The sequence below is a fragment of the Mastigoproctus giganteus genome, chromosome 3 (genome assembly GCF_048544385.1).
Source record: "Mastigoproctus giganteus isolate SK-2022 chromosome 3, ASM4854438v1, whole genome shotgun sequence".
NCBI classification, from domain to species: Eukaryota; Metazoa; Arthropoda; class Arachnida; order Uropygi; family Thelyphonidae; genus Mastigoproctus; species Mastigoproctus giganteus.
The window spans coordinates 138167772-138194593 of record NC_143577.1 but is presented as its reverse complement, the minus strand read 5'-3'; the positions used below and the strand labels follow the sequence as shown (position 1 = coordinate 138194593).

The window sequence follows — 26822 nt, the reverse complement described above, 5'->3', positions numbered from 1 at the left end:
CATGAGCTACTCTTGAAGCCCGTCTGCACTGCTCAGAGAACTTCATATCTGCCTGAACAATTACCCCCAGGTCCTTTTCATTCTCTACCACTGTCAGTGTAGTACCACAGAGTTGATATGTTGCTCTGGGGTTGCTGTTTTCCATATGTAGTACTTTACATTTTTCAATTTTAAACTTCATTTGCCACCTCTCAGCCCATCTGCTCAACCTTTCCAGATCGTATTGCAGCAGCATAGCGTCAGTAGTGTCCTTAACAACTCTGCCAACCTTTGTATCGGCTGCAAACTTGGACATTAAGCTTGATATACCATCATCAATATTATTTATAAATACAGAAAACAATAATGGATCCAACACTGAACCCTGAGGGACTCAACTAATAACATTAGCCAACAATGAGCATTGTCCACTGTTTACCACTCTCTGTCTTCTCCCCCTCAACCACCCCCTCTATCCATAGCAGCAATTTGCCTCCAATGCCACACTGCTCCAATTTGTGCAGTAGTCTTCCATGTGCAACAGTATCAAAAGCTTTTCTAAGATTCAAGTATATAATATCAAAGTTATTCCCTGCGTTCAGCTCTTTTGTGACTGCATCATAGTATCCAATCAAATTAGTCAGGCAAGACTTCTCCTTAACAAAACCAAGCTGTGTCCGAGTTATAACTAAAGTCTTGTCTAGATGATCCTGCAGTGCTTCTTTAACAAGTGCCTCCATTAATTTTCCTGGAACAGAAGTTAAACTCACAGGTCTATAATTGCTTGTGTCAACCTTTGTTCCTCCTTTGTGAATTGGGGTCACATTTGCACAACTCAAGTCCATGGGTACCTCCCCTGAATCTAAGGAAGCTCTCATAATTATGGCTAAGTGTTTGATTACTTCCTTTGCAGCCTACTTTAATGTAACTGGATAGATCCCATCCACCCCAGGTTCCTTTTCTTGTGTTTATCTTCAGCAATTTCTCCTCCACTTTACTCTCAGTTATTACAAGATTATCTAGCTTACTGCCAGAGTTGAATATACCTCCGGCATTCCCCTCGCTGACTAACTCCTCGTGTGTGAATGTCGATGCAAAATATTCATTTAGTTTGTTAGCTAACTGATGACGGTCATCAACAGTTGAACCATCAGTATCAATTGGACCAATCTGATTCATCCCCTTCCTTCTAGAGTTTACATAAGTAAAGAAGTCTTTTTCTTTGCATCTTTGCCAAAGATTTCTCATAATCTGCCTTTGCCTGCCTAACCTCCTTTGTGACTTGGTTACAGGCCAGCTTATATCTATTATAGGCTTCTGTGTCACCCATTAATTTATCTGATATCCATTTAGGCCTAAACATTGAACAATATTTCTTAGTTGGTATGTAAAGCCTAGTAGCTTCCAAGATAAGTTCTTTGAATGTTTCCCATTTTGAATTTGCTGTTGGTAACATCATCAGTTGGTCCCACTGTATAGAATTTAAATACTGTCTCAGACCATCTTAGTCGCCTTTACGAAAGCAATAACCCTTCCCTTTACCCCTGATGGTAGTTACCTCTTTGAGTATATCCCGCTTCAGCACACTGCCACCTAGTGGTTCCTTTATCTGCAGATTCTTAATGCATGAAGAATCACTACTGATAATCAAATCAAGTATATCGCTCACTTTAGTTGGCTCCCGAACATGCTGATGTAGAAAACAATCATCCAATAAATCCACAAAAGCCTTGCTTAGTATGTGAGCGACCAACCCACAAATTCCAGTCAATATCTGGGAAATTAAAATCCCCCATCATAAGACTCTCTGGTTTACTGGCCCACTCTATTTCCCTGTACATTTTCTTATTATACTCATCAGAGTCATTAGGCCTATAGCACACTCCTACTCTCAATTTTAATCTCCAAATGCTTATGTCACACCAAACTGACTCGACATTGTACTGTCCAGTGATGTCGATTGGCTTCACTTCCTTGGATTTTATGTGCTTCTTAACTAATAGCATAACCCCTCCTCCCTTCCTATCCTGTCTATCCTTTCTGTAGATTTTGTACTCCCCAAATTCCAGTTCTGCATGCCTTATATCTGTGTGACACCACGTCTTTGATATCCCGACAATATTCGCCTTGGATGCTTTGAGCAATACCTCAAATTCATCAAATTTATTTACCAAACTCCTAGCATTGCTGTACATGCAAGTATACATGCACCTGTTCCTATTCTTAGCTACCCTAACACAACCCATGTGTTTACTTGTACCACAATGGCTCTCAGCAGTCTCTGAAACATCTTGCATCTTGTTTTCCAGGCTTCTGCTCATTCCAATAGAAGCAGTGCAAGAATCACTTTCACCTCTGCCAGTGGCTACTGTTAGTCTATTAGTCCTTGTATCCCCCCCCCCAAGCTAGCTGTTGTCTGACCCACCTAACACTGCCTCGATAGCATCAGCAAATATTTGCACCCTTTCTATTTAAGTGTATCCCATTCCTGTAGAAGCAATCTCTCCTGTTAACAAATTCTACCCCTTGAGCCTTGCACAATCTTTCCAGGGCCGAATTGATCGACAAGGCTCTCGTCATATACTCCCTACTATCGTGTCTGGACAGAATTGCAGACATATTCAAATTCAACCCTAATTCACGGCTTTTTTTCAATAGTGACCTGTACTTGTTAAGTAAGCTTGTTGACAAAAGGAACATGCCAACTCTGTGTTAATTCAATAAGGCGTAAGCCTGCTGGTCTAATTTTGCTGGGTTTGGTTCTATAGAGATTTTGTAATGGAGGATTAAAGAGGTACGGTTAAATAGGATGCAGACAGCAACTTTGTATTTTAGCTGTGTACTTAAGTAGTAATATTTTTATGTGGAGGTAAATGGGGGGCATATGAGCTTCAATATATAAACTATTGGTAGGAGATATCCTGAAAGCATCAAGTGCAATCCACAATGTACTATGCTGTACAGAATCCAGCCAGCATAGGGTACTCTTTCATAGGGTACAGTGGATCACAATAATCCAATCGGGATCTGATCAATGCTCTATATAAAAGCAGCAAAGATGCATGGTCTGCTCCCCAAGACAGAGCAGATAAAACTCTTAGTATGTTCAGCTTTTTTGGACCAGGCTGTCCAGTGTCCACATCTTCTTCAGCATAAATTTCTAATAAAGGTTCTTCTTGAGGTTTTTCATCTATATCCATTTCTGCAGTATTAATATGGCTCTTAGTAGAAGATTCAGATTTTTCCATCCTGGTCTCACTTCGGGACTTTATGCCACTAGTAGAGTGGATGGAAATTGGGATATTACTAGTATTACTAGTCTGTTCTCTATTGTTTTGCTTCAAAAATGGCTGAAGAACTGAAAGCTGAGCCCTAGCCCATTCAGAAAGCGATATATTAGGTGGAACTGAGTCACTGGTTGTGTAGCAATTGCTACACAAACACTTTGTGTAGCAATCAAACAATATTTCTTTGAAATATTTACATATGTGCATGCAGGAACATCTTTCAGTATTTGTCATCTCGCTTCCTGATAGGTCACTTTGTGTTTAACTTCAAATTTCTGTATTTTTTTCCAAGTTTCCATAATTCACAATTTTTGGAATATGCAGGATTATGTTCCTTGCAATTAGGGCAAACTGGAGATATTGCAGTACAATCTGTTTGAGTGTGATCCTGGGATCCACGTTTTGGGATAATGTCTTTCCTCGACATGTTGTCTGAGAGTGTCCAAACTTCTGACACTTATAGAACTGTACTGGATTTGGTATATAGGAGTGGATATCGCAATTTAGATAATCAGCTTTAAGAGTATTGAATGTAATACACTATGGGTGGAAACGAGATTGCAATCCCTATGAGCCAAAATTCTCTTAGCTTGTATGACCTTTTGATATTTCAGTTCTTTTACAAGCTCCTCTTCTGTTACATTCAACAGATCCCACTCTGAGATAACACCATTGGATCTATTTAGGGTGGTGTGGGTGGAGATTATAACAGGAATTCCCCCAAATGTTGTAAGCTTTAACAACAGTTCTGAACATTTGGACTGTGTTGTCTCAACAAGTAAATCCCCCAACTGTAATCTTTTGAATATTTTAGTTGATCCTGCAGCATTTTCTAGAAATCTCTATGATAAATAGAGAGAGTTTGCTCACTGGTTGACTACTTGAAGAATGGACAATGAGGAAAGTTGGATACTCTGGTTGGTGATTAACTTTTTAAAGCGCTTATTTTGTACATTTCCTTGTCCAAGTTATACCAATCTGTGGTATTTGAGCTCGGAAGCTCTAATGTTGGATAATTTTCTTTATCTGGGTCAGCTCCTTTTTGCCCTGGGGGATTAGTTCCTTTTTGCCCTCGCAGCACTGCTCTTGCCACGAGGAGGCAGGAGCAGTGCTGCTTGTGGCCAAGTGTAGGAGTTGGTACGGTTAGTAAACTAATAAAGAAAAAGGTACTCTCCCTTTCTTGGCTCTCTTTTTATATTTTTAAAAAGTAGAAGTAATAAACAGAAAGACTTATAAAACAAAATAAAACAAGGAATAACTCAAGTCGCTCTAGAAAAATTGCTCTAGGAATCACTGTAGAAATAGCATGGAAGATCACTTGGCAATCTTCTGTGCACGGAAGATATCTTACCAAAATAGGCTTCACTTCTGAAAATTTTATTTCGTGAAGAAGAGGCAAAGGCAAGATGATCAGGGGTTGTCTTTTTTTTTTTTTTTTTTTTTTTTTATGAAAACTCAAAAATGAAAAATATTAGAAACTATATTACTTAGTACCATATATGGGTTAAAGATTGAGAAGATAAAAGATAATATTTGTTGACATTATCATGCCCCAGACTAGAGCAGCAAAGCAATGGGCACAAAATGGCAGGAGTGCTGTGACTCAGGAGAGAACTGGGGGTAGGCGATTCTCCAATGCATCACAGCCTAAAAAAATATAAAACTTGTGAAATGTTTGCCAAACTCTCTGGAACAGAACATGATCAAGCCAAGGAGGATGTCTTTGTGTGTGCCAGGTGCAGAGAGTGTCTAGAAATTAGGTGTCAACTCAGCCTTCTAATGGGCGTCTATGAGAGCTTGAGGTGTAGGGCAGATGCCATCGAAGAAATTAATACGAGGGGCCCATCAAGCTCTCAGCTACCCAAAGCAACACAAGAGCTCACTACTGGGTATCAGGCAACACAGCGGCAATCTCAAAGGCAGAATACACTGGTCCCACAGGAGGAAGATTTAGGAATGGTCAACTCCCATTTGGACTGATGTGAGCAGCGGCTGAATCAACCATCATTTGGAATTCTGTCAGGAAAAGTACACGAGACTTCGCAGATCATAAGTGGAAATGGACACCACTGAGATTGGAACTGAGACCATGTATATTTGTGAAATGAATGAGTAAGTGTTTGGGAGGTTTAGATCTTTTTACAGATAAGTTTGAGTCTACTAGCTTGACTATTCATAGTGTATTCAGTAGTAAGAAAGGGTGGGAAGGACATGTAAGAAGTAATAAAATTTTTGGATATGATGTCCTCACGGCAAGAATATACCCACCTCCTTGACATAACGTGGCCTTGTAATTCAATTTAAACACTTTGATTCAGTGTTTACGGCTTAGAGTGGGTTGGGCATGCTCAATACTGATGGCACTCTTTCTATTTCTCAGACTACACACATGATGGGGGGAATAAATTTAAATTGTGGAAGGTTGGTGGGATAGACATGCGGGGCTTTACCTTCATCCAGCTTGTGGTTAATTGTTGGAAAAAATGCTATCTGTTGTGTTGGGTAAGTGGCCGTATGAATAAATTCAAGAAAGAATTAGACAAATTATTGGAAGGGATGGACAAGTGATGTGAGAGTTTTTTTTTTTTTTTTTAATTTTTCTCTTATGCTTTATAAGCTTACTATCCCACATCATGCCACTAACAATAATAACAATAGGGTACATGGGCAGGAGCAAGTAAACATGTTTAAAAAAGGAACCTTAATTCTATATTGTTCATAGTACTGATACCATTAGTACCAGAACTCAGTGAGAATGATATATTTGTTTATTACTGGCCATCGAGTGATTCCGTCTTGATAATTTTTCCATTCCTTGGTTCCAAATAGTCCGACACGACTGTCATCTATTTTTTTTCCTATTCATACTTTTTCATTACTTTTTGCAAGAAGCTGTACATAGAAAACAATAATCTTAATGGCTTTCCCGCTCTAATCAGTCGAACAAATCTTATTCTCTTATAAGAGATGACACAAGAATTAATTAGCCTAGCAGTTTTGACCAAAACAGTAAATTTACCCCCCAACTTTGTATTATTATTGGCTACATTAAAAATGCTTGCAGTCTATCATTTCAGCAAGCATTCAGTTCCTTTACACTCCAGATTTCACATATTGAGTTGGCAGTTTGATTTCTTTTGTAGAAAATTTTCCCGATGATCCTTTGTCAGCATGCATTTACCAAATGTTCTGAAGGCGACAGTTGTATTTTAAATAGTAGCCCACCATTTGAAATTACACTATAGTGGCTATGGGTGCTATGGCTATGGGTGCTCACACAAACAGGAACTTTGAGTATATGAGAGTTTGGGACCTAAGTAAGTAAGAGGAAATCTGACTGAGATTTATAACTTTATAGTGAGGGGAAGCTTAACAAGTGATGTGGGAGGTTTCTTGTTTTTTTTTTGCTGATGCATTATAAGCTTGCTAACTTACATCATGAATTAAAGATTTATTCTTTCATGAATCTTGGGGCCATAAATTCAAAATGGGGGGAAAAATTATAGACTGAAATGTAGGAAGTTTTCCTTCAACCACATCCATTGGAAGTTGAGGCCAAATAGATTTGGACAAATTTGAAGACCTGCTGTATCAGATTCTTTCCCCCCTATTTTGAATTTTTGTCCCCACTATTCATTGAAATATTATGTATTACCATACCGAATATTGCAACCAACATTCTAAATTAATAACCTAACATAAGAAAGAGGTAAAGACTTGTAGATCCCCCCCCTCTTTTTATGGAACACCTTAAGTTGCCCTATCATCAATACAGGATAACAGTCCTTCAGTAGGGAGGAGAAGGTATGATGCATTTTATCCAGAATATGGAGCCTTAGTCATATCCTTTCAGTCTGAAGTGCAAGTAAAAGGTAAATTGCAGCCATTATCAACCCACTGCAGGATGGAAGCCTCCTCAACAATTCATGCTGAGGGAAATGGACCATACTGGTCCAGTGCGGGTTGGCAGATCGACCTTATTCAGCAGTCAGGGGCTTGAACCCCGGTCTACTCAAAGAACGTGTGCTACTGCACTCCCGCTCCTGCCCACTCGGCTACGGAGGCAAGTATAAGGTATCAACTTGCTCATCCAGCAAGCTTGGGATATATCAAAGTGAATTCAGAACTTTCGTTTTCCGAACAATATGAGGGGCAGTCAATTAGTATTTATACCGTCACCTAGAAATATCTTTTTTTTTTTTTTTTTTTTTTTTTTTTATGAAAACCCCAAACACGAAAGGTATCAAAACCTATAGTACTTAGTACCGTGCATAGGTTGAAGGAGAAGTATGGGGGGAGGGAGGGGAATGCCGGAAACTTTGCTCTAGAGACTAAACATGGGTTTCACCACTTCAAGCCTCCAATAAGCAAAGTGGTGGTATTTCACCGGTTGATGAAAGTCATCTACTACCTATGGATTAGGGATTTGAAACTTGCCTGGTAATTTTATTCTTCTGTATGTAGCTATCTTATAGATCTACACATTTTTCCTATCTCTGGATAAGACCTTTCAGGCAGCCTCTTGAATAGAACTCCTTACTTTGAGCAGAAAACCAAGCTTCCACTTCTTTAATTAATTCCTCATCAACTATAATTGTTTCTTCATTTTAGGGATGAGAAAAATGACTGAAGGTGAGAGGTTGGGAGAATAAAGCAGGTGCTGCAGATTTTCAAAGCCACACCTGATTGCAAAGTCAGGTGTGGCTTTGTGAACATCCTTGTGAAAAGCAGTACAGTCTGCTAGAAGGTGAACACCTTTGATAGCATTCTGTATCTCTTCAACTTTATAGCTTCACTTAATTTTTCGCAGGAGGTTTCTGCAGTACTCCAAGTGATAATGTTACCTTTTGTGAAGTAATTTCTTACCTTTACAGTCCCAAAAGACTAACACTGTGAACATGTTGACAGACAACTCAACCTTGCTTTTTTGATGGCTGGTAAAGAATAATGTACCGATATATGCTTAATGAATTGAACCAATACGCAAGCTTGAATTTTTAAGCCATTGTTTTTAATACTCATATAACAGAAACTGGAGGTTTCTAAGTAGCTGTGTAGCAGTGAATACAGTATCAGAAGAGATTTATAAACTATAATAAACATATGTGTTTTAATAAATAAAATTTATCATGTAGTCATAGAACACTAATATTCATAAAACTTTTAGTATTGGTGATTTGCCATAGATATAGTAATATTTATTATTTATTTTAATTAGCTAGAATGTATAAATGTGACATTATAGGCAAATAGGTCAAGATTTATCAAACTCTTAACAAGGAGCTAAATGATTTTTGTAATAACAGATAGGAGGAAAAATTGTTGAAGTTAAACATAACAAAGGTGCCTTGGGGTGGATGAGATCTATCCAGTTATATTAAGGGAGGCAGCAAAAGAAGTATTAAGGGGAGGTCCCCAAGGACAGGGGATATACAAATGTATCCGCTATTCACAAATGGGGTTCAAAGGATGATATCAGTAGTTACAGACTTTTTAGTTTAACTTCTGTTCCGGGGAAAATAATGGAGTCACTCGTTAAAGAAACACTGAAGGAACATCTAGACAAGACTACAGTTATAATTCAGACACAGCCGGGGAGAATATTATGGGGAAATCTTGTCTGACCAATTTGATTGGATAATATGATGTGTTCACAACGGAATTGGATGGAAAAATTAAATTTGATATCATATTAAGGGCAAGTTGCTAGAGATAAAGGGATGAAGGGATATGGATAAAGGGGGATCGAAGGGTGACACGAGTAATTACAGTCCAGTTAGTTTAACTTCTGTTCCAGGTAAAATAATGGAGTCACTGGTTAAAGATGCATTGCAGGATCATCTAGACAAGACTGCAGCAATAATTCAGACAGAGTATGGGTTTGTTAAGGGAAAGTCTTGTCTGACAAATTTGATAGGATATTATGACGTGGTTGCAAAGGAACTGGATGCAAAAAATAATTTTGATATCATATACTTAGATTTCAAGAAAGCTTTTGACACTGTTATGCATGGAAGGCTACTGTACAAACTGGAGCAGAATGGTATTAAGGGTAAGTTGCTACAATGGATAAAAGGATGGTTGATTGTAAGAAGACAGAAAGTGGTAATCAATGGATGCTGCTCTTCGTGGACTTATGTTATTAGTAGAGTCCTCCAGGGTTCAGTATTGGGCCCATTGTTATTTTCTATATTTATCAATAATATTGATGAAGGTATATCAGGCTTAATGTTCAAATTTTCAGATGAAACAGAGGTTGGCAGGATTGTCAATGACAGTAATGACACTGCAGCAATCAGGATATACAAGAGTTGGGCTGAGAAGTGGCAAACTGAAGTTTAACCTTGACAAATGCAAAGTACTGCATATGGGTACCAGTAACCAATTGCTGCCCATATAGAGAAAAGTACCAATTGTGCAGTACTACACTCAGGGAAGTGGAGAATGAAAAAGACATGGGGCAATTGTGCAGTCAGATATGAAGTTTTCAGAGCAGTGCAGATGGGCTACCAGAGCAGCTCATGGGGTCTTGTCAATGATATACAGGAACTTTGCTAGCAGGGATAAGGAGATGATTTTTTGTATAAGGTAATTGTCAGGTCACAAACATGAGTACTGAATACAGGTGTGGATGCAACATATGAGGAAGGACGTAGAGCTGCTGGAATGAGTACTGAGAAGGGCAACAAGACTGGTGAAGGGAATAAACCGGTGCTCTAATGAAGAAAGACTTAAGTTCTGCAAATTGCAGGTTCTGAAGACTAGGCAACCTGCAAGGTGATCTTATTGAGGGGTATGAGGCCTTCAAGGGTTTGGGCAAGCTCAATGCTGATTATGCACTTGAGGGGGCACGAATTCATATTGAGAGAAGATAGCTGCAGAATAGATGTACAGAAATTTGCCGTTAGCAACCGATTATGCACTTGAGGGGGCACGAATCCATATTGAGGGAAGATAGCTGCAGAATAGATGTGCAGAAATTTTCCTTTAGCAAGTGGCTGGTTGACTGCTGAAAAAAACTTCCATCTGTCGTTGTAGAAGTAGATAGCTTAAATAAATTCAAGGAAATACTAGATAAACTTTTAGAGTGAATGAATAGATAAAATTGGATTTTTTTTTTTTTTTGGTTGAAGCTTTATAAACTTGCTTTCTTGCATCATATGCCAATACTAATGTTAACTGTTTTTTTTCATCTGCTTTGTTTCTCTGTCATAGTGATGTACCTGCATTCATTCATCCACCATCACAATTTGGTCAAAAAAAAAAAAAAAAAGCAATATTCTTTCAGGAAAGTGCCAACAGTTGTACAGAACACTCTTACTTTTGAGTTTTTATAGGTGGCAACAATCTCGGAACCCACCAGGCTGCCTCTTTAGAGATTAACATTAGCATTAGTAGAGGCATATATATATATATATATATATATATAAAAAAAAATTCACATTTCACCCAACCGTATGGTCAGTTTGTTCAGTTTTTCCTTGAATTTATTTAAGCCATCAACTTCCACAATGACGGTTGGAAGTATGTTCCAGCAATCAAACACCTGCTTGCTGAAGCAAATTTCCACACATCTATCCTACAACTCTTTACTCAATTTGAATTTATGCCCCCCTGAAGTGCATAATCTGGAGAAGAAGAAGAATCCTATTAGCATTAAGCTTGATCAAACCTTTAAGGGCCTTATCCGATCACCCTGCAGATGCCTAGTGTCCAGACACTACAATTTGCAGAACTTAAATCTTTTGTAGTAAGAGCAACCCTTTGTTCCCCCTCACCAATCTCATTGCCCTTCTCTATATTTGTTCCAGCAGCTCTACATCCCTCCTAAAATGATGCCTCCAGTCCTGTATGCAGTACTTAAGGTGTGGCCTGACCATTGCCTTATACAAAGAGATAATCACCACCTAATCCCTGCCAGCAAAATTCCTGTATATCACTGCCAAGACCCCACAAGATCCCAAAAAACTTCATATTTGATTGAACAATTACTCCAGGTCTTTTTTAAACTCTACTAACATGAGTTTAGTACTGCACAGTTGGTACATTGCACTGGAGATTACTGCTTCCCAAAGCAGTACTTTGCATTTGTCAATTCTAATCTTCAGTTTCCACATCTCAACCCATCTGCTCAACTTTCCTAGATTCTGTTGCAGTAGCATACTGTAATTACTGTCATTAACTTGGACATTAAGCTTGATATACCTTCGTCAATATCATTGTTAAATGTAGAAAACAAAAACTGGCACAACATCAAACCGTGAGAGACTCCATTAATAATATTAGTATACGAAAAGCAATGTCCATTCATTACCACTCTGTGTACTCCCACTCACCCATCATCCCCTTATCCATAGCAGCAACTTGCCTTAATGTCACAATGCTGCAATTTATACAGCTGTCTTTTATGTGTAACATGTGAAATATTTTTTTCTGAAATCCAAATATATGATATCAAAATTATTTTTTGCAGCCAGGTTCCTTTTTTGCCAACATTGCAGTAAAAATCAAATTGGTCAAACAAGATTTCCTCTTAACACACCCATGCTGCCTTGTCTAGATGATCATGCATTACTTCTTTTACCAGTGACTCCATTATTTTCCTCGGAACAAAAGTTAAACTAACAGGTCTGTAATTACTTATGTCATCCTTTGATATCCCCCTTTGTGAATCTGGATACATTTGCACATCTCAAGTTCATGGGGAAGCCCCCACAGTCTGGAGATGTGCAAATAGTTGGTATGAAAAGCCTAGTTCCATCCAAGGGTAATTCCTTTAAAGCCTGAATGCTTCTAAATTCCCATTTAGAATGTTGTTGGAAACATCATCAGCTGGTCCCAATGTATAGAATTTAAAAACTGTATGCGACCTTTATGAAAGCAAAAGTCCTTCCCTTTACTTCTGATGGTAGTTACATCTTTAAAGTAAATCCCACATCAGTACACTGTGATCACTTCCACCAAGTGGTTCTTTTTCTGCAGATTCTTAATGCATGAATAATCACTGCTGATAAACAGATCAAGAGTATACTCTCTCTAGTTGCCTCTCAAACATGCTGCTGTAGAAAACAATCGCCCAATAAATCCACATAAGTGTTGGTTGTGTACAAGTGACCAATCTACAAGTTCCAATCAATATCTGGGAAGTTAAATTTCTCCACTATAAGACATTCTGATTTACTGGCCCACTCTTATTTCCTTGTACAGTTTTTTGTTGCTTTCATCAGAGTCATTAGGCCCATAAAAGATTGCCACTCTCATTTTTGCTTCCCCAGTGCTTATGTCACACCAAACTGATTCAACATTGCTGTGTCTATCCATGTCAACTGAATGCCTTAGATTTGTGTGTTTCTTAACTAAAAGCATAACCCCTCTTGCCTTCCCATCCTGTCTATCCTTTCTGTACACAGAATACTCCCCAAATTCCAATTCTGCATTCCTCATTTCTATGTAACACCATGTCTCTGATATCATATCCCAACAATATCTGCCTTTGATGTCTTGACAGTGCTTCGAATTCATCAAATTTATTTACTATATTCCTAGCACTGGTGTATGTGCAAGTATACATGCACCTGTGTTTACTCTTAGTTACTCTATGTATTTAAAAATCTGTGCATTCACTTTTCATAATGACTCCAATCAGTTCTAGAAATCCTAAGCACTTTGCTTTCCAGGCTGCTATTCATTCCACTAGAAGCAGTGACAGAATCGCTTTTACCTTTACCTGCAGCTATTGTTAATCTATTAGTCTGTGAATCCCTCCCCAAGCTAGCAGTTTTCTGACCCACCTAACACTGCCTCAATAGCAGCAGCAAATATTCTTGTACCCTTTCTATTTAAGCATATCCCATCCATGTAGAAGCATCTTTTAATCCTTTTTTGGAAATCTTTACATCCTTTAATCATTTTTTGGAAATCTTTACATCCTTTAATCCTTTTTTTGGAAATCTTTGAATTTTTAATGTAAGTATAGAAATATTCCCAAAAGTAACACCAAACCACTACTATCACTAATTAACTAAATAGTTACATTAGTCAGTAGTCTGAAAGCACTAATTACATTAGTGCTTTCAGCCATCTTCTCTCATCAGTAACAGTTATTAAAGACTGATGAGAGATGAGTGCTCAGAAACATCACAAATGTCGTGCAGGCTGGCGGCTGGTGAACCGATCAGTCTCAAAAGACTCGTGAAACACTTTACCATAAATACAACTATATTTATATGCAGTTTTCAAAAAATCTCAACAGAATATGCACTGCTACCTGAACTACCAAATATTAGTATCTCTGATGTCACAATGGAAGTCACACTGATTATAATCCAATTTGGAATTACCTAAATTCTCCATTTGATAAGTTGAAGAATAAAAAGTAAGGCCATAATCCATACATAAGCATGGTGTCAGAGTGTTTTTGTGGATTATTTTTCCAAATCTATCAAACTATTTCAGCTTCAAGTAAATGCATACATGCATATAGTTTGTATATCTTCATTCCTTTCTTATGCTGCTATGGATAAAGGGATGGTTGAGTGGGAGAAGGCAGAGAATGGTAATCAATGGGCACTGCTCTTCGTGGACTAATGTTATTAGTGGAGTCCCTCAGGGTTCAGTGTTGGGTCCATTGTTGTTTTCTGTATTTATAAATAATATTGATGATGGTATATCAGGCTTAATGTCCAAATTTGCATAAGATACGAAGGTTGGCAGGGTTGTTAATCACACTAATGACAGTACACTGCAACAGGATCTAGAAAAGTTGAGCAAATGGGCTGAGGGGTGGCAAAGGAAGTTTAACATTGACAAATGTAAAGTACCTACATATGGGAAGCAGTAACCCCAGAGTAATGTATCAACTCTGTGGTACCACACTGACAGTGGTAGAGAATGAAAAGGACCTGGGGGTAATTGTGCAGGCAGATATGAAATTTTCTGAGCAGTGCAGATGGTCTGCAAGAGTAGCTCATGGTGTCTTGTGTCAATGATATACAGGAATTTTTCTAGCAGGGATAAGGAGGTGATTATCCCCTTCTATAAGGCAAATGTTCAGACCACACCTTGAGTACTGTATACAGGTCTAGAGGCCTCATTTTAAGAAGGATGTAGAGCAGTTGGAACGAGTACAGAGAAGGGCAACAAGATTAGTGAATGGAACAAAGGGTTGCTCTTACAAAGAAAGGCTTAAGTTTTGCAAATTACAGTGTCTAGAGACTAGGCATCTGTGAGGTGATCTGATTGAGGTGTATAAAGCCTTGAATGGTTTGAGCATGCTCAATGCTCATGGGATTCTTCCTCTTGCTCAGAACAATTTCCTGAGAGGGTATAAATTCAAATTGAGGAAGACGGTTGTAGGAGAGATGTGCGGAAGTTTGCCTTTAACAAGCAGGTGGTTGATTGCTGGAACAAACTTCCATCTGTCGTTGTAGAAGTGGGATAGCTTAAATAGATTCAAGGCAGAACTTGACAAACATTTGGAGCGAGTAGACGGGTGAAATAAGGGTTTTTTTTTTTTTTTTTTTTTTTTGGCTGATGCGATATAAGCTTGCTCTCTTGCATCATGTGCCTTTGCTAATGCTAATGCTGTAATTCATAATTCGAGGGTTTAGCATCAAAAACGTTAACTACAAAATTTCATTTTTTTTGAGACAACTTTAGTTTTAATTTATACAAATAACAATGCATATCATGTCACACAGCTGTATATCTCTCCAACACTTTACAAGTTAGCTTGGGCTATAAGCATATATCTGGTAAACCAAGAAAGTGTCAAATGACTTTTCCTTGGTTAATTACAAAAAAGTTTACTACAAAATGATTTTGTAGTTAATGTTGTTTTGATACTAACCCCTTGAATTATAATATGAGATGCACTCAATAACATTCTAGATAAAGCGTTTCCAGTTTTTAATGAAAGAACAAAATAAGCTTCATCCATTCCTACACAACTTTCACACACAGTTTATCTTTCTTCATAAACCAATATACTTTAGGCATGAATTTAGCCTGAAAATATTCATTATTGAGAATTTTTCATTAAAACCATTTCATTCAAATGAAATTTTTAAAAAAAATTAATAAAGGAAGTCATCGAAAATTAGAAATAATTTTGTTATAGTGATTTTTTTTAAAATTATAGCATATATTAAAATGTTTTTTTAATTAGTTTCATGAATCAATTTAAATATATCATAAATAAATTAATAAAATTAAATAAATTAATAAAATTAAATAAATTAATAAAATAAAATAAATTAATAAATTATTCATTCAAATATAGATGTTCACCTGTAGATGTTCCATCAAAGAAAATCTGAAAGCCTCTTGCTGAAAGATAGGAATCAGAATGAAAGCGAAGCCAAATTACATTACTATGTGACGTAATGACAGGATCAATAAGATGACCACAGTATTTTCCAATTTGTGGTGAGGTAGAATAACCACCATTTCTACAAATATAAAACATAAAAAATTATCTTATATTTTGTTATTATAAAAAGCCATAAAAAATCCATTCATAACAAAATAATACTCTTAACAGTAATTCAATACTCTTAGGATCCAATCAGTTCAGCACAAGACAATGTATGACAGTTGAATGCAAGCAAGAAATTTGTCTCGTGACATTTGAGAAAAAGAAATTTGGAGACAAATGAGGGCAAGCAATTTGGGGTAAGACAAATGAGTGCAAGACAAGTTGGAAAGTATGAAATTTTCGTGTGCAAAACAAGTTGGAAAATATGACACTTTGTTGTATGCATATTGTGGTTGCCTTCACGAGATAGTAGAGAAGAAATAAAAAAATAAATAACAGCAGTCTTCTCTACTAGAGAATTCTCTAGTAGAGAAGACTGCTGTTATTTATTTTCAGCGGATACCACCACCCAGACGATCATTTCGAAGCTAGTGGGCTTCATCATCAGTGGGTGAGCAGGTACCCTGGTAATGCAACATGCTATCACAGTTGCGAAGTTATTTCCACAATATGAGAGATGCCAAAGGGTGTTGCTAATAATGTATTAGAAAAATAAATGCACAAGGCATAATTCCTTATGGGTTTAAGTAATTAACTATATAATATTGGTGTACATTCACCATAGTTAACCCATAAATTTGAACTACGTATGTAGTGTAATAGGCATCATTTTAATTGTATCTCATATTATGGTTGCCTTTGCAATGAAATATTGCATTACGAAGGCAACCACAATATGAGATACAATTAAAACGATGCCTATTACACTACATACATAGTTCAAATTTATGGGTTAACTATGGTGTATTTACACCAATATTATATAGTTAATTACTTAAACCCATAAGGAATTATGCCTTGTGCATTTATTTTTTCTAATACATTATTCACAACACCCTTTGGCATCTCCCATATTTTGGAAAAGCGCCTCCGTAGCCAGGTGTGCAGGAGTAGCAGTGCGTGGCACACGCTTCTTGATTAGACCGGGGTTCGAGCCCATGACCACCAAATACGGAGGATGCGGAAAGGTCAGGGAATGACCACCGCATATCCCAGAGCAATATGGCCTTAGTTGCTAATGCTCCTAAAAACCAAATAACAACAACAACATATTGTGGAAATAATTTCGAAACTGTGATGGCATGTTGCATTACCTGGGTACCTGCCCGCCCACTGACGATGAAGCCCAATAGCTTCAAAACGATCATCTAGGGGCTGGTTTGTCATTTGTTTTGTTCAGATATGTTCTACTTGTTCTGAAGGTTGAGGAAAGTGTCCGATTGTATCGAGAGGTTAGCAGCGGTAACCCCGTTGTGGGGAACCTCCTTTAGGAGGGTAGTAAGTGATTGATTTTCTTTTGTTTAACATTTCTTTGAAAGTTATTTCTGCCAAGTTAGGTATTTTCTTTTTTCTTTTTGCTGGTGTCAGGCAGGACACAGGATTTTTAACTATTCATTTTCCTTAGGAACGCAGATTAATTATGGCACAGTTATTTTTTAGAGAAAGGACAGTGGAGTTTCAGACTACAAAGGTTTGTCCAATTAGAGAGGTAATGCGAGGAGTGACTCAGATTGTTTCGGTTCACGAGATAAAAGGATTAACTCCATTACCGAGGCAGAAATATCAGTTGGTCTTGAAAACAGTAGAGGCAAGAGAAAAGGTTTCGAAAGGATTTTCTATTAGAATCATGATCAAACCTGTGCAAATTGGTAACGTACGCAAAGTGGTTACTAATGACAGGTTTCCGGAAGAAATGTCAAATAGTCCTGTTGAGAGCTTTTTTAACAAATTTGGTAAGGTTGTTAAGATTCACAGGAAAGAATATGAGGAATGGCCAGGCGTAGAAACAGGTACGGTGCAAATTCATATTGACATGGAAACGCCCGTGCCAAACATCATCAATTTGATGGGTCACAGGTTATTAATAAATTACCCAGGAGTTCACAAAGTTTGTTTTAGGTGTAGTAGTAGTAGTAACGGCATGTGATGCAAGAAACCAAGTGTATGAGCTTATGCAGCATCAGCCAAAAAAAAAAATCACACCATTCCCTCCAAATGCCTGTCCAGTTCCTCCTTAAATTTATTTAACCTATCAACTTCCACAACGACAGATGGAAGTTTGTTCCAGCAATTAACCACCCGCTGGCTAAAGGCAAATTTTCATACATCTATTCTACATCTGTCTTTTCTTAATTTGAATTTATGCCCCCTTAGGTTCGTAATCTGAACAAGTGGAAGGATCCCATCAGAATTCAGCGTGCTCAATCCATTCAAGGCCTTATACACCTCAATCAGATCACCGTGCAGGTGTCTAGTCTCCAGCCACTGCAATTTGCAGAACTTAAGCCTCTCTTGGTAAGAGGATCCCTTCATTCCCCTCACCAATCTTGTTGCCCTTCTCTGTACACACTCAAGCAAATCTACATCCTTCCCAAAATGAGGCTTCCAGACCTGTACACAGTACTCAAGGCGTGGCCTGACCATTGCCTTATACAGAAGGACAATCACCTCCTTTTCCCTGCTAGCAAAATTCCTATATATCACTGACAAAATCCCATGACCTGCCCTGGCAGCCTGTCTGCATTGCTCAGAAAACTTCATATCTGATTGCACAATTACTCCCAGGTCTTCTCATTTTCTACCACCTTAAGTGTAGTACCACACATTGGTACGTTTCTCTGGGGTTACTTCTACCCATATGCAGTACTTTGTATTTGTCAAGGTTAAACTTCAGTTGCCACTTCTTAGCCCATCTGCCCAAATTATCTAGATCCTGTTGCAGTAGCACACTGCCATTACTGTCATTAACAACCCTGCCAACCTTTGTATCATCTGCAAACTTTGACACTAAGTCTGATAAATTCAGGCCTAAATGGGACTTGGTAGATGTCTGGAGGGAAAAAAATCTGGGGAAACGAGTGGCCACCAGAATAGCCAATAATACAGGAACCACGATAGATCGCACTTATGCAACGAGTCAGTTGAAGGATAAGATAACATTGATATGGCATGTGAAATTTGCAGGAGGTCGACAAGTTTCAGATCACATGGCAGTAATGTGGAGGGAAATTTATTTACGAACATTAGTCTGGGAAAAGGCTATTGGAAGCTCAACCCAGCAGTTCTGGAGAGAGAGAGAGAGAGAGAGGACTGGGAATTTACAACAGTTATTAAAAAGATAGTAGAGCAAGGTGAAAATGAGTGGGAAATGTGGGCGAAAATTAAAGAAAGTGCTAAATCATTTTATTACTCAAAAATTAAGGAAAGAAACGAACAATGCAGAAATAGACTGAAAGATCTCTTACAAGAAAAAAGAATTTACCAATGGTGCTGGGATGAAAGGGCAACAGCAGAATTACAAGCGATTATTGATGGTATAATATTGGAAGAAGAGAAAGAAAAGGCGCAAAAAATACAGCTGAAATTTAGGGAGGCTGATAGTCCTTCAGCTGCGTTTTACCAAAGAAGACTAAAGCTAAATAATTTAGCCAAAATGGTTCAGGAAATTAAAGACAATGACAACACACACATTCAACAAAGCTCACTATTATGAATCGTTTTGTAAATTACTATGAAAAAGAGCTTGCTTTGCAGAAAACAGAGAGAGAGAGACGACTCCATTTGGATGATTGGACAATTCACACCAGAGCAAAAAGCATTTCAGGACAGGGAAATAATTATGGGGGATCTAACTGTGGCTCTAAAATCATGTAAATTACGACGTGTGACAGGACCGGATGGTTTGGGGGTTGAACTTTATAAGAAATTTTGGAACTTGTTAGCACCTATTCTTCTGGCCGTCTTTAACAAATTTTTTCAGGGTACCCGAAGGCTTTTTAAATGCCTATACTACTTTCATTCCGAAGCATGGACGGGATTTAACGAAAATTGGTAACTGTATAACTGTAGACCTATAGCGTTGGCTAATTGTGACTACAAAATATTTGCAAAGATTTTGACAGCTAAGTTAAAACGCGACATAACCCAGGTAGTTAGAAGCACACAGAGCTACAGTATACCGGGGAGGTGGATAGAATATAACCTTTGGCTATTAAAAGATATATTAGAATATCGGAAACGAAAGAGTTACAATTTAGCATTAGCAGCAATCGACCTAGAAAAGGCTTTCGATAGAATCGACCACGACTACCTTTTCTCTATAATTAAAGATACGAACATAGGATCTCAGTTTACAGTCCTGAGAAATCTATATACACGTAGTAGCAGAAGACTTTTGATAAATGGAGAAATTTAGAAAAACATTAAAATTGATAGGGGAGTAAAACAAGGATGTCCGCTTACTCCTTTGTTATTATGTTAGCACTAGAACCACTACTGGAAAGAATAGACAGAACTGAGGCCACTCAGGGGGATACCATTGCCAAAGCCGGCAGAGCAGTATAAATGTATAGTGTATGTGGATGATGTTAACGCCACTCTCACTACGAGTTATGCAGTGGAAGAATTTATGTCACTCATTACTTCTTTTGGTAAGAAGTTGAGGTTAAACATAAAGGAAGATAAAACTAGGATCAAATTGTTAGGGGAATGGGTACATCGGCCTTTACCACAACAAGAAGTGGAGTTGGATAAACCGATTCAAATATTGGGAGTTCCGTTTAGAGAGAGTCCCATGCTCCCTGTAGGAGGGTTCACCACTAAAATACGGGAAAGTTTAAAAGAGTGGGAAGTGGGACAAGTTTCTTTTGAGAACAAATCCATTATTGTTAGAACCGTAATTCTTCCTATAATCTTACACACGGTGTTTATAACAGGAATCACAGCTAGGACAATGAGACTATTTTACGTTCCAACATTTCAGTTTCTATGGGGAGGAAAACGGCGAGAGATAGTGCAGAAATTTTTATTTTTACCGTGGGAAGATGGGGGAATAAGTATTCCAAAAATTTATTTGAGGTGTAGCTGTAAGAGACTGCTGGACGTGGCTAATATGGTGCAATCTAACCATTTAGTAGCAGTACTGATAAAATATTTTATGGGATTTAATACATCCTTAATTAAAGGCGGCAATTATCTAGGGCCAAAATCAGAGACAATTCCTAAATATTACAAAATATTTGGGATATTTGCATGCAGTCAAGGGAGAAAGAAACTCAAATTTAACTCAGAAAATCCAGAAAAGCCAAATTAAGGAAACCAAAATGTGCAGTTGTTTTTTAAATATCTAAAAATTGGCAGAAACTACCCATCACGTATTGAATTTTCGTGGAGGGTTGGTTATGGAAACATACCAGTGAATGATATTACGTATAGATTTAGTCAGACATCCAAGAGATTATGCCAATTTTGTACCAAAATTGAAACAGTGTACCATTTATTTTATTACTGTCAATTCACGCAGGAAGTTTGGAAGAGAATTTGTAGATTTTTGAGGATAAGACAGTTCATACTGGAGGAGGTAATTTACTTGCAATTCGATCATCCCTTGGGCAAGAAAAAAATGTTCACAATATTTTTAATTACAGAGGGAAAATATCATGTGTGGAAGCTTAGAAAATGGAAAAGGTTTGGGTCCTTTAGGGGATCTCTTTGGGACTTGAAACAAACAATGTCTGCAAAGGTTCCATGCAAAGGTTTTTACAGTTGGAAAAATGGTGTTTAGGATCTGATAAGTTTCTGAAAAGGTGGGGAGAGCCACCTTCTCTGTGCAGTTTGGTTGGAGATGAGATTCATCTAAAGTACTGGTTTTAGTTATTTGAAAAAAAAAAAAAAAAAAAAAAAACACCTGGGTTTTTTTTTTTTTTGTTTATTACAAAATTCAGTTTTCTTGATAATGATAAAAATCTAGATCTCTTAGGCTCTCATCAAAACAGTTCCATGATATATGTTTGAATTTTATAACTCATTTGTTTGGTTTAATAGATCTGGTCCAATGGGTTATTTTTCACATTAAATTCACAAATAGCTTTGAAACGATCATAGCAGTCTTCTCTACTAGAGAAGTTTTATTTATTTGAAGTAATGCAATAGGAGCTATCTCATTGCGAAGGCGACCACAATATGAGATACAATTAAAACGATGCCTATTACACTACATACATAGTTCAAATTTATGAGTTAACTATGGTGTATTTACACCAATATTATATAGTTAATTTCTTAAACCCATAAGGAATTATGACTTGTGCATTTATTTTTCTAATACATTATAACAATTTTACATACACAATTTGGTGTATTCCACAGAGGCTAGAAATAATTTTAAAAAATATATTTAACAAAATTTTGACTTGTGAAGCCCCCATATGACTTCATTTTTTTTTTTTTTTTTTACTACACCTTTTTGTATCTCATGTAATGTGGATATTTCATGTCACCATGTTGTTCAGGACTTCACTGTGACTACTTGCCCACCAATAAGATGGATATCAAAAAGGATCAAACCCCAGATCTCAGTATTGTACCACACTTTAAATAAAACCGAAATACAGTTTGCAACTGGAGCAGTGTGTTTTATTCAGAGTTGTGCAATAAAAAGAAAACATACAGATAGTTTGATGACACTTGCTCTCTTTCTAATCTTTCAGCTTTAATCCTCCAATTCTTTCTGTTGATGTCTTATATCTGAAGTTTCCTTTCTGGCCTCGGATTTCAAAACAACTATTAATAACCTGCCTCCTCACTAATTCCACTGGAAAATATAACCCCAGCTTTTTAAATCGAAATATACAATCAACAGAGTTATATGAAATTTTGTGATGAACAATGCAACACAATGAATATTTTTATTAACAGGTGCCGCATATAGTATACTCATCCTCTGTTTCCAATAATAAACGAATAAAAACATGAAATTGTTTTCAACTTTGAAGTTTAATCGTAGGTGAAACTCTGCGCTACACAGTTCCAGATTTTGGCCCCAGTGGTTGGGCCAATGCCTAGTTGGCAGGTTGCCAATATGCATTGTTTAGAGGTGATAAAATGAGCCAAAGGAACTGCTGAGCAAGCAGTGCTGATTTGAATAGTGCACAGTGCACCAAACTTGAATGAAAAATTTATTAATCTATTTTTAACAAATTAAACAGAAGAATGGATTTTATTTTTAAATAAAATTTAAAGATTACCTAAGTAATTAAGGGAAAATGTCCAGTTAATATTTTGTAGTATGTTTACCTTAACCATTATTATTACCATCTAATCTATGTCTACATGTCTTATAACCAAGACAATTTAATGTAACTTTAAGAAGCAGCATGCCCATACAGGGCCATGCCGAGCCATTTTAATACCCGAGGCAAGAATGAAAAACTGCACCCTACTGTTAATGATGGCAACTTTGGCAATTATTTAAGCTTTTTTTTTGGAAGATGATTTGGAAAATTTTAACCTGAGGCAAGAGCCTTGTTCGCCTCACCCTCAGAATGGCTCTGACCCCATACATCAGAGTCATGAGCCACCACTGAATGTGATTGAGATTTTTTGAGGTTAGGAGGGATATCATGATGAGATCTAATCTTCCTTACATTTCAAGAATACAACTCTAAAGCAGAGTTTGCAGAGCAGCACCTATTTAGTCCAAGCCAAACTAATAGGTAACTCCCTAGGAGATTTCCAGATCAGCTAGAGTATAATCTCTCTGCCGAATAGTGACTGAAGGGAGTCTAAGTAGTGCGATGCCGGAGGGAGGGGATTTTCAAGGCCACATAATGTGAAGGAGCTGGATATATTCTTGCCATCTGTATGCCATATCTAAAATTTTCATTACTTCATACAGCATACATGTGAGCACCTCCGTAGCCAGGTGGGCAGGAGCCGCAGTGCATAGCACACACTTCTTGAGTAGACTGGGGTACGAGCCCGTGACCACCAAATACAGAGGATGTGGAAAGGTTAGGAAATGACCACTGCATATCCATGGAGCAATATATCCTTAGTTGTTAATGCTCCTAAAAACCAAATAATAACAACAACAACAGCATACATGTCAAACTAATAGAATAAAGTTATCTGCAAAAAGGTCTAAACCACCCAAACACCTCTTTATTAATTTCACTAATATACATTGGAGCAGAGATGGGCAAAAGTTGCGGCCAATAGCTTTGGCAAGAGACCAGAATGCTCGGCTACAATTAGGGCAAGAAGCAAGTTTTCTACTCTTAGCCTGTTCAAACTCTAGTTTGGACTGATTAATGGCAGCTTTACAATTGTTGTGAGCTTTGGTGTACGCAGAAAATGAAACTGAAGAATTGAAAACAAGCCAATTAGGATATGCAACAGTCTTTTGTTGAACACCCTTAGCATATTTATTGGAAAACCAAGAGTTTGGTTTTCCACTAAAGGACGAGATTTCAAAGTGGAGTGCGAAATAAAGGATTCCATTCCTGCAAGAATAATTTCACTGACACGATCTGAGCAAACGTTGACATCAGAACTTTTGAAACAGTAATCCGAACAAGGAAAAGAAGAAAAGAAGTCTTGCAGGTCATCCCATTTTGCATTCTTGTAATGCCAAACAAAACGAGGTTGGCAATATCCATGAGCTAACGGCTCCATTGGAGAAGAGACAGTCACCAAGTTCTGATCTGAGGTGCCTAAAGGACCACTCAGTTCGATCGGTTTTTTCCCTAGGAAAACACCAAACACGAGACGTAATAGAAGCTATAGAACTTGGTACTGTGCTTGGGTAGGAGGTTGATAAGACAAAAGAAGATATTTGTTGCCATTAGATTTGAACTTCGTAGACTATAATTTTCAGGAAATATGTAAGATGGAAAGGTTGTTCCAGAAACAGCAGTAAAACGAATAAACATTAACATTAGCATAAGTTGGGGCATACGATGCAAGAAAGCAGGTTTATGCAGCACCAGCCAAGAAGAAAAAAAAAAAAAAAAACACTTCTATTTCACCCCTCCGTTCGTTTGAAATAGCATTCCAGCTGAGCCTTAAATTTATTTAGGCTATCAACTTCCACAACAAGGGATGGAAGTCTGTTCCACAAACCAACTACCCACTGGCTAAAGGCAAATTTCCACACATCTATCCTACATCTGTCTTTCCTCAATCTGAATTTATGCCCTCTCAGGTGATTATTATGAGCAAGAGGAAGAATCCCATCGGTATTGAACATGCTCAAACCATTCAAGGCTTTATACACCTCAATCAGATCACCTCACCAGTGCCTAGTCTACAGACACTGTAATTTGCAAAACTTAAGCCTTTCTTCGTAACAGCGACCCTTTGTTAATTTCACTAAACGTGTTGCTCTTCTCTGTCCTCGTTCCAGCAGTTCTACGTCCTTCTTGAAATGAGGTCTCCAGACCTGTATACAGTACTCAAGGTGTGGCCTGACCATTGCCTTATACAAGGGAATAATCACCTCCTTATCCCTGTTAGAAAAATTCCTGTATACCATTGAGAAGACACCATGAGCTATTCTTGCAGCCCATCTACATTGCTCAGAGAACTTCATATCTGCCTGCACAGTTACCCCCATGTCCTTTTCATTCTCTACCACTGTCAGTGTAGTACCACAGAGTTCATACGTTGCGCTGGGGTTGCTGTTTCCTATATTTAGTACTTTACATTTGTCAATGTTAAACTTCATTTGGCACCTCTCAGCTCATCTGTTCAACCTTTCCAGATCCTGTTGCAGCACCATAGCATCAGTTTGCTATGCTGACATTAAGCTTGATATACCATCATGAATTTCATTGATAAATACAGAAAACAATAATGGACCCAACACTGAACCTTGACGGACTCCACTAATAACATTAGTCCACGATGAGCAATGTCCATTGATTACCACCCTCTGTCTTCTCCCCCTCAACCATCCCTTTACCCATAGCAAAAAGTTGCCTCCAAGGCCACACTACTCCAATTTGTGCAGCAGTCTTCCATGTGCAACAGTATCAGAAGCCTTTCTAAGATCCAAATATATAATATCAAAGTTATTCCCTTCATCCAGTTCTTTTGTGACTGCATCATAGTATCCAATAAAATTGATCAGGCAAGACTTCCCCCCTTAAAAAAAACATGCTGTGTCCGAGCTATAACTGAAGTCTTGTTTAGATGATCCTGCAGTGCTTCTTTAATCAGTGCCTCCATTAATTTTCCTGGAATAAAAGTTAAACTCACAGGTCTATAATTACTTGTGTCAGCCTTTGATCCTCCTTTGTGAATTGGGGTCACATTTGCACATCTCCAGTCTATGGGTACCTCCCCTGAGTCCAAAGAAGCTCTCATAATTATGGCTAATCACAAGAAAAGGCATGCAGGTGCCTTTTATTGTGTTTATCTTCAACAATTTCTTCTCCACTTTACTCTTATTTATTACAAGATTATCTAGCTTACTGCCAGAGTTGAATACACCTCTGGCATTCCCCTCGCTGAATAACTCCTCATTTGTGAATGTCGATGCAAAATATTCATTTAGTTTGTTAGCTACCTGAACAGGATCATCAACAGTTGAACCATCGATATCAAGTGGGCCTATCTAATTCATCCCCTTCCTTCTAGAGTTTATATAAGTAAAGAACTCTTTGCTGTTTTTCTTTGCACCCTTTGCAAAAGATTTCTCGTAATCTGCCTTCGCCTGCCTAATCTCCTGAATGACTTGGTTACAGACCAGCTTATATCTATCATAGGCTTCTGTGTCACATGTTAATTTATATGTATCCCATGCATTTTTCTTTTCTGCCATTCTGCCATATATCTCATTTGTTCATCTGACATGGATTTAGGCCTAAACTTTGAACAATATTTCTTAGTTTGTATGTAAAGCCTAGCAGCTTCCAAGATAAATTTTTTGAAAACTTCCCATTTTGAATTTGCTGTTGGTAACATCATCAGTTGGACCCACCATGTAAAATTTAAATACTGTCTCAGAGCACCATAGTCACCTTTAGGAAAGCAAAAACCCTTCCCTTTACCCCTGATGGTAGTTACCTCTTTGAGTAAATCCTACTTCAGCAAAATGTGATCACTGCCACCTAGTGATTATTAATGCATGAAGAATCACTACTGATAATCAAATCAAAAGTATTACTCCCTCTAGTTGCCTCCCGAACATGCTGATGTTGAAAATATTCATCCAAGAAATCCACAAAAGCCTTGCTAGT

General features: G+C 37.7%; 1 protein-coding gene across 1 annotated transcript in view; it reads right to left on the bottom strand.

Annotated features, from left to right (window-relative positions):
* Positions 1-26822, bottom strand: part of LOC150088287 (cubilin-like) — a 1623406-nt gene that overhangs the window by 1523123 nt on the left and 73461 nt on the right. The window contains exon 5 of the mRNA XM_090370104.1: positions 15555-15715. Coding sequence (XP_090226230.1) covers positions 15555-15715 — 161 coding nt within the window. The remainder of the gene's footprint in view (positions 1-15554; positions 15716-26822) is intronic.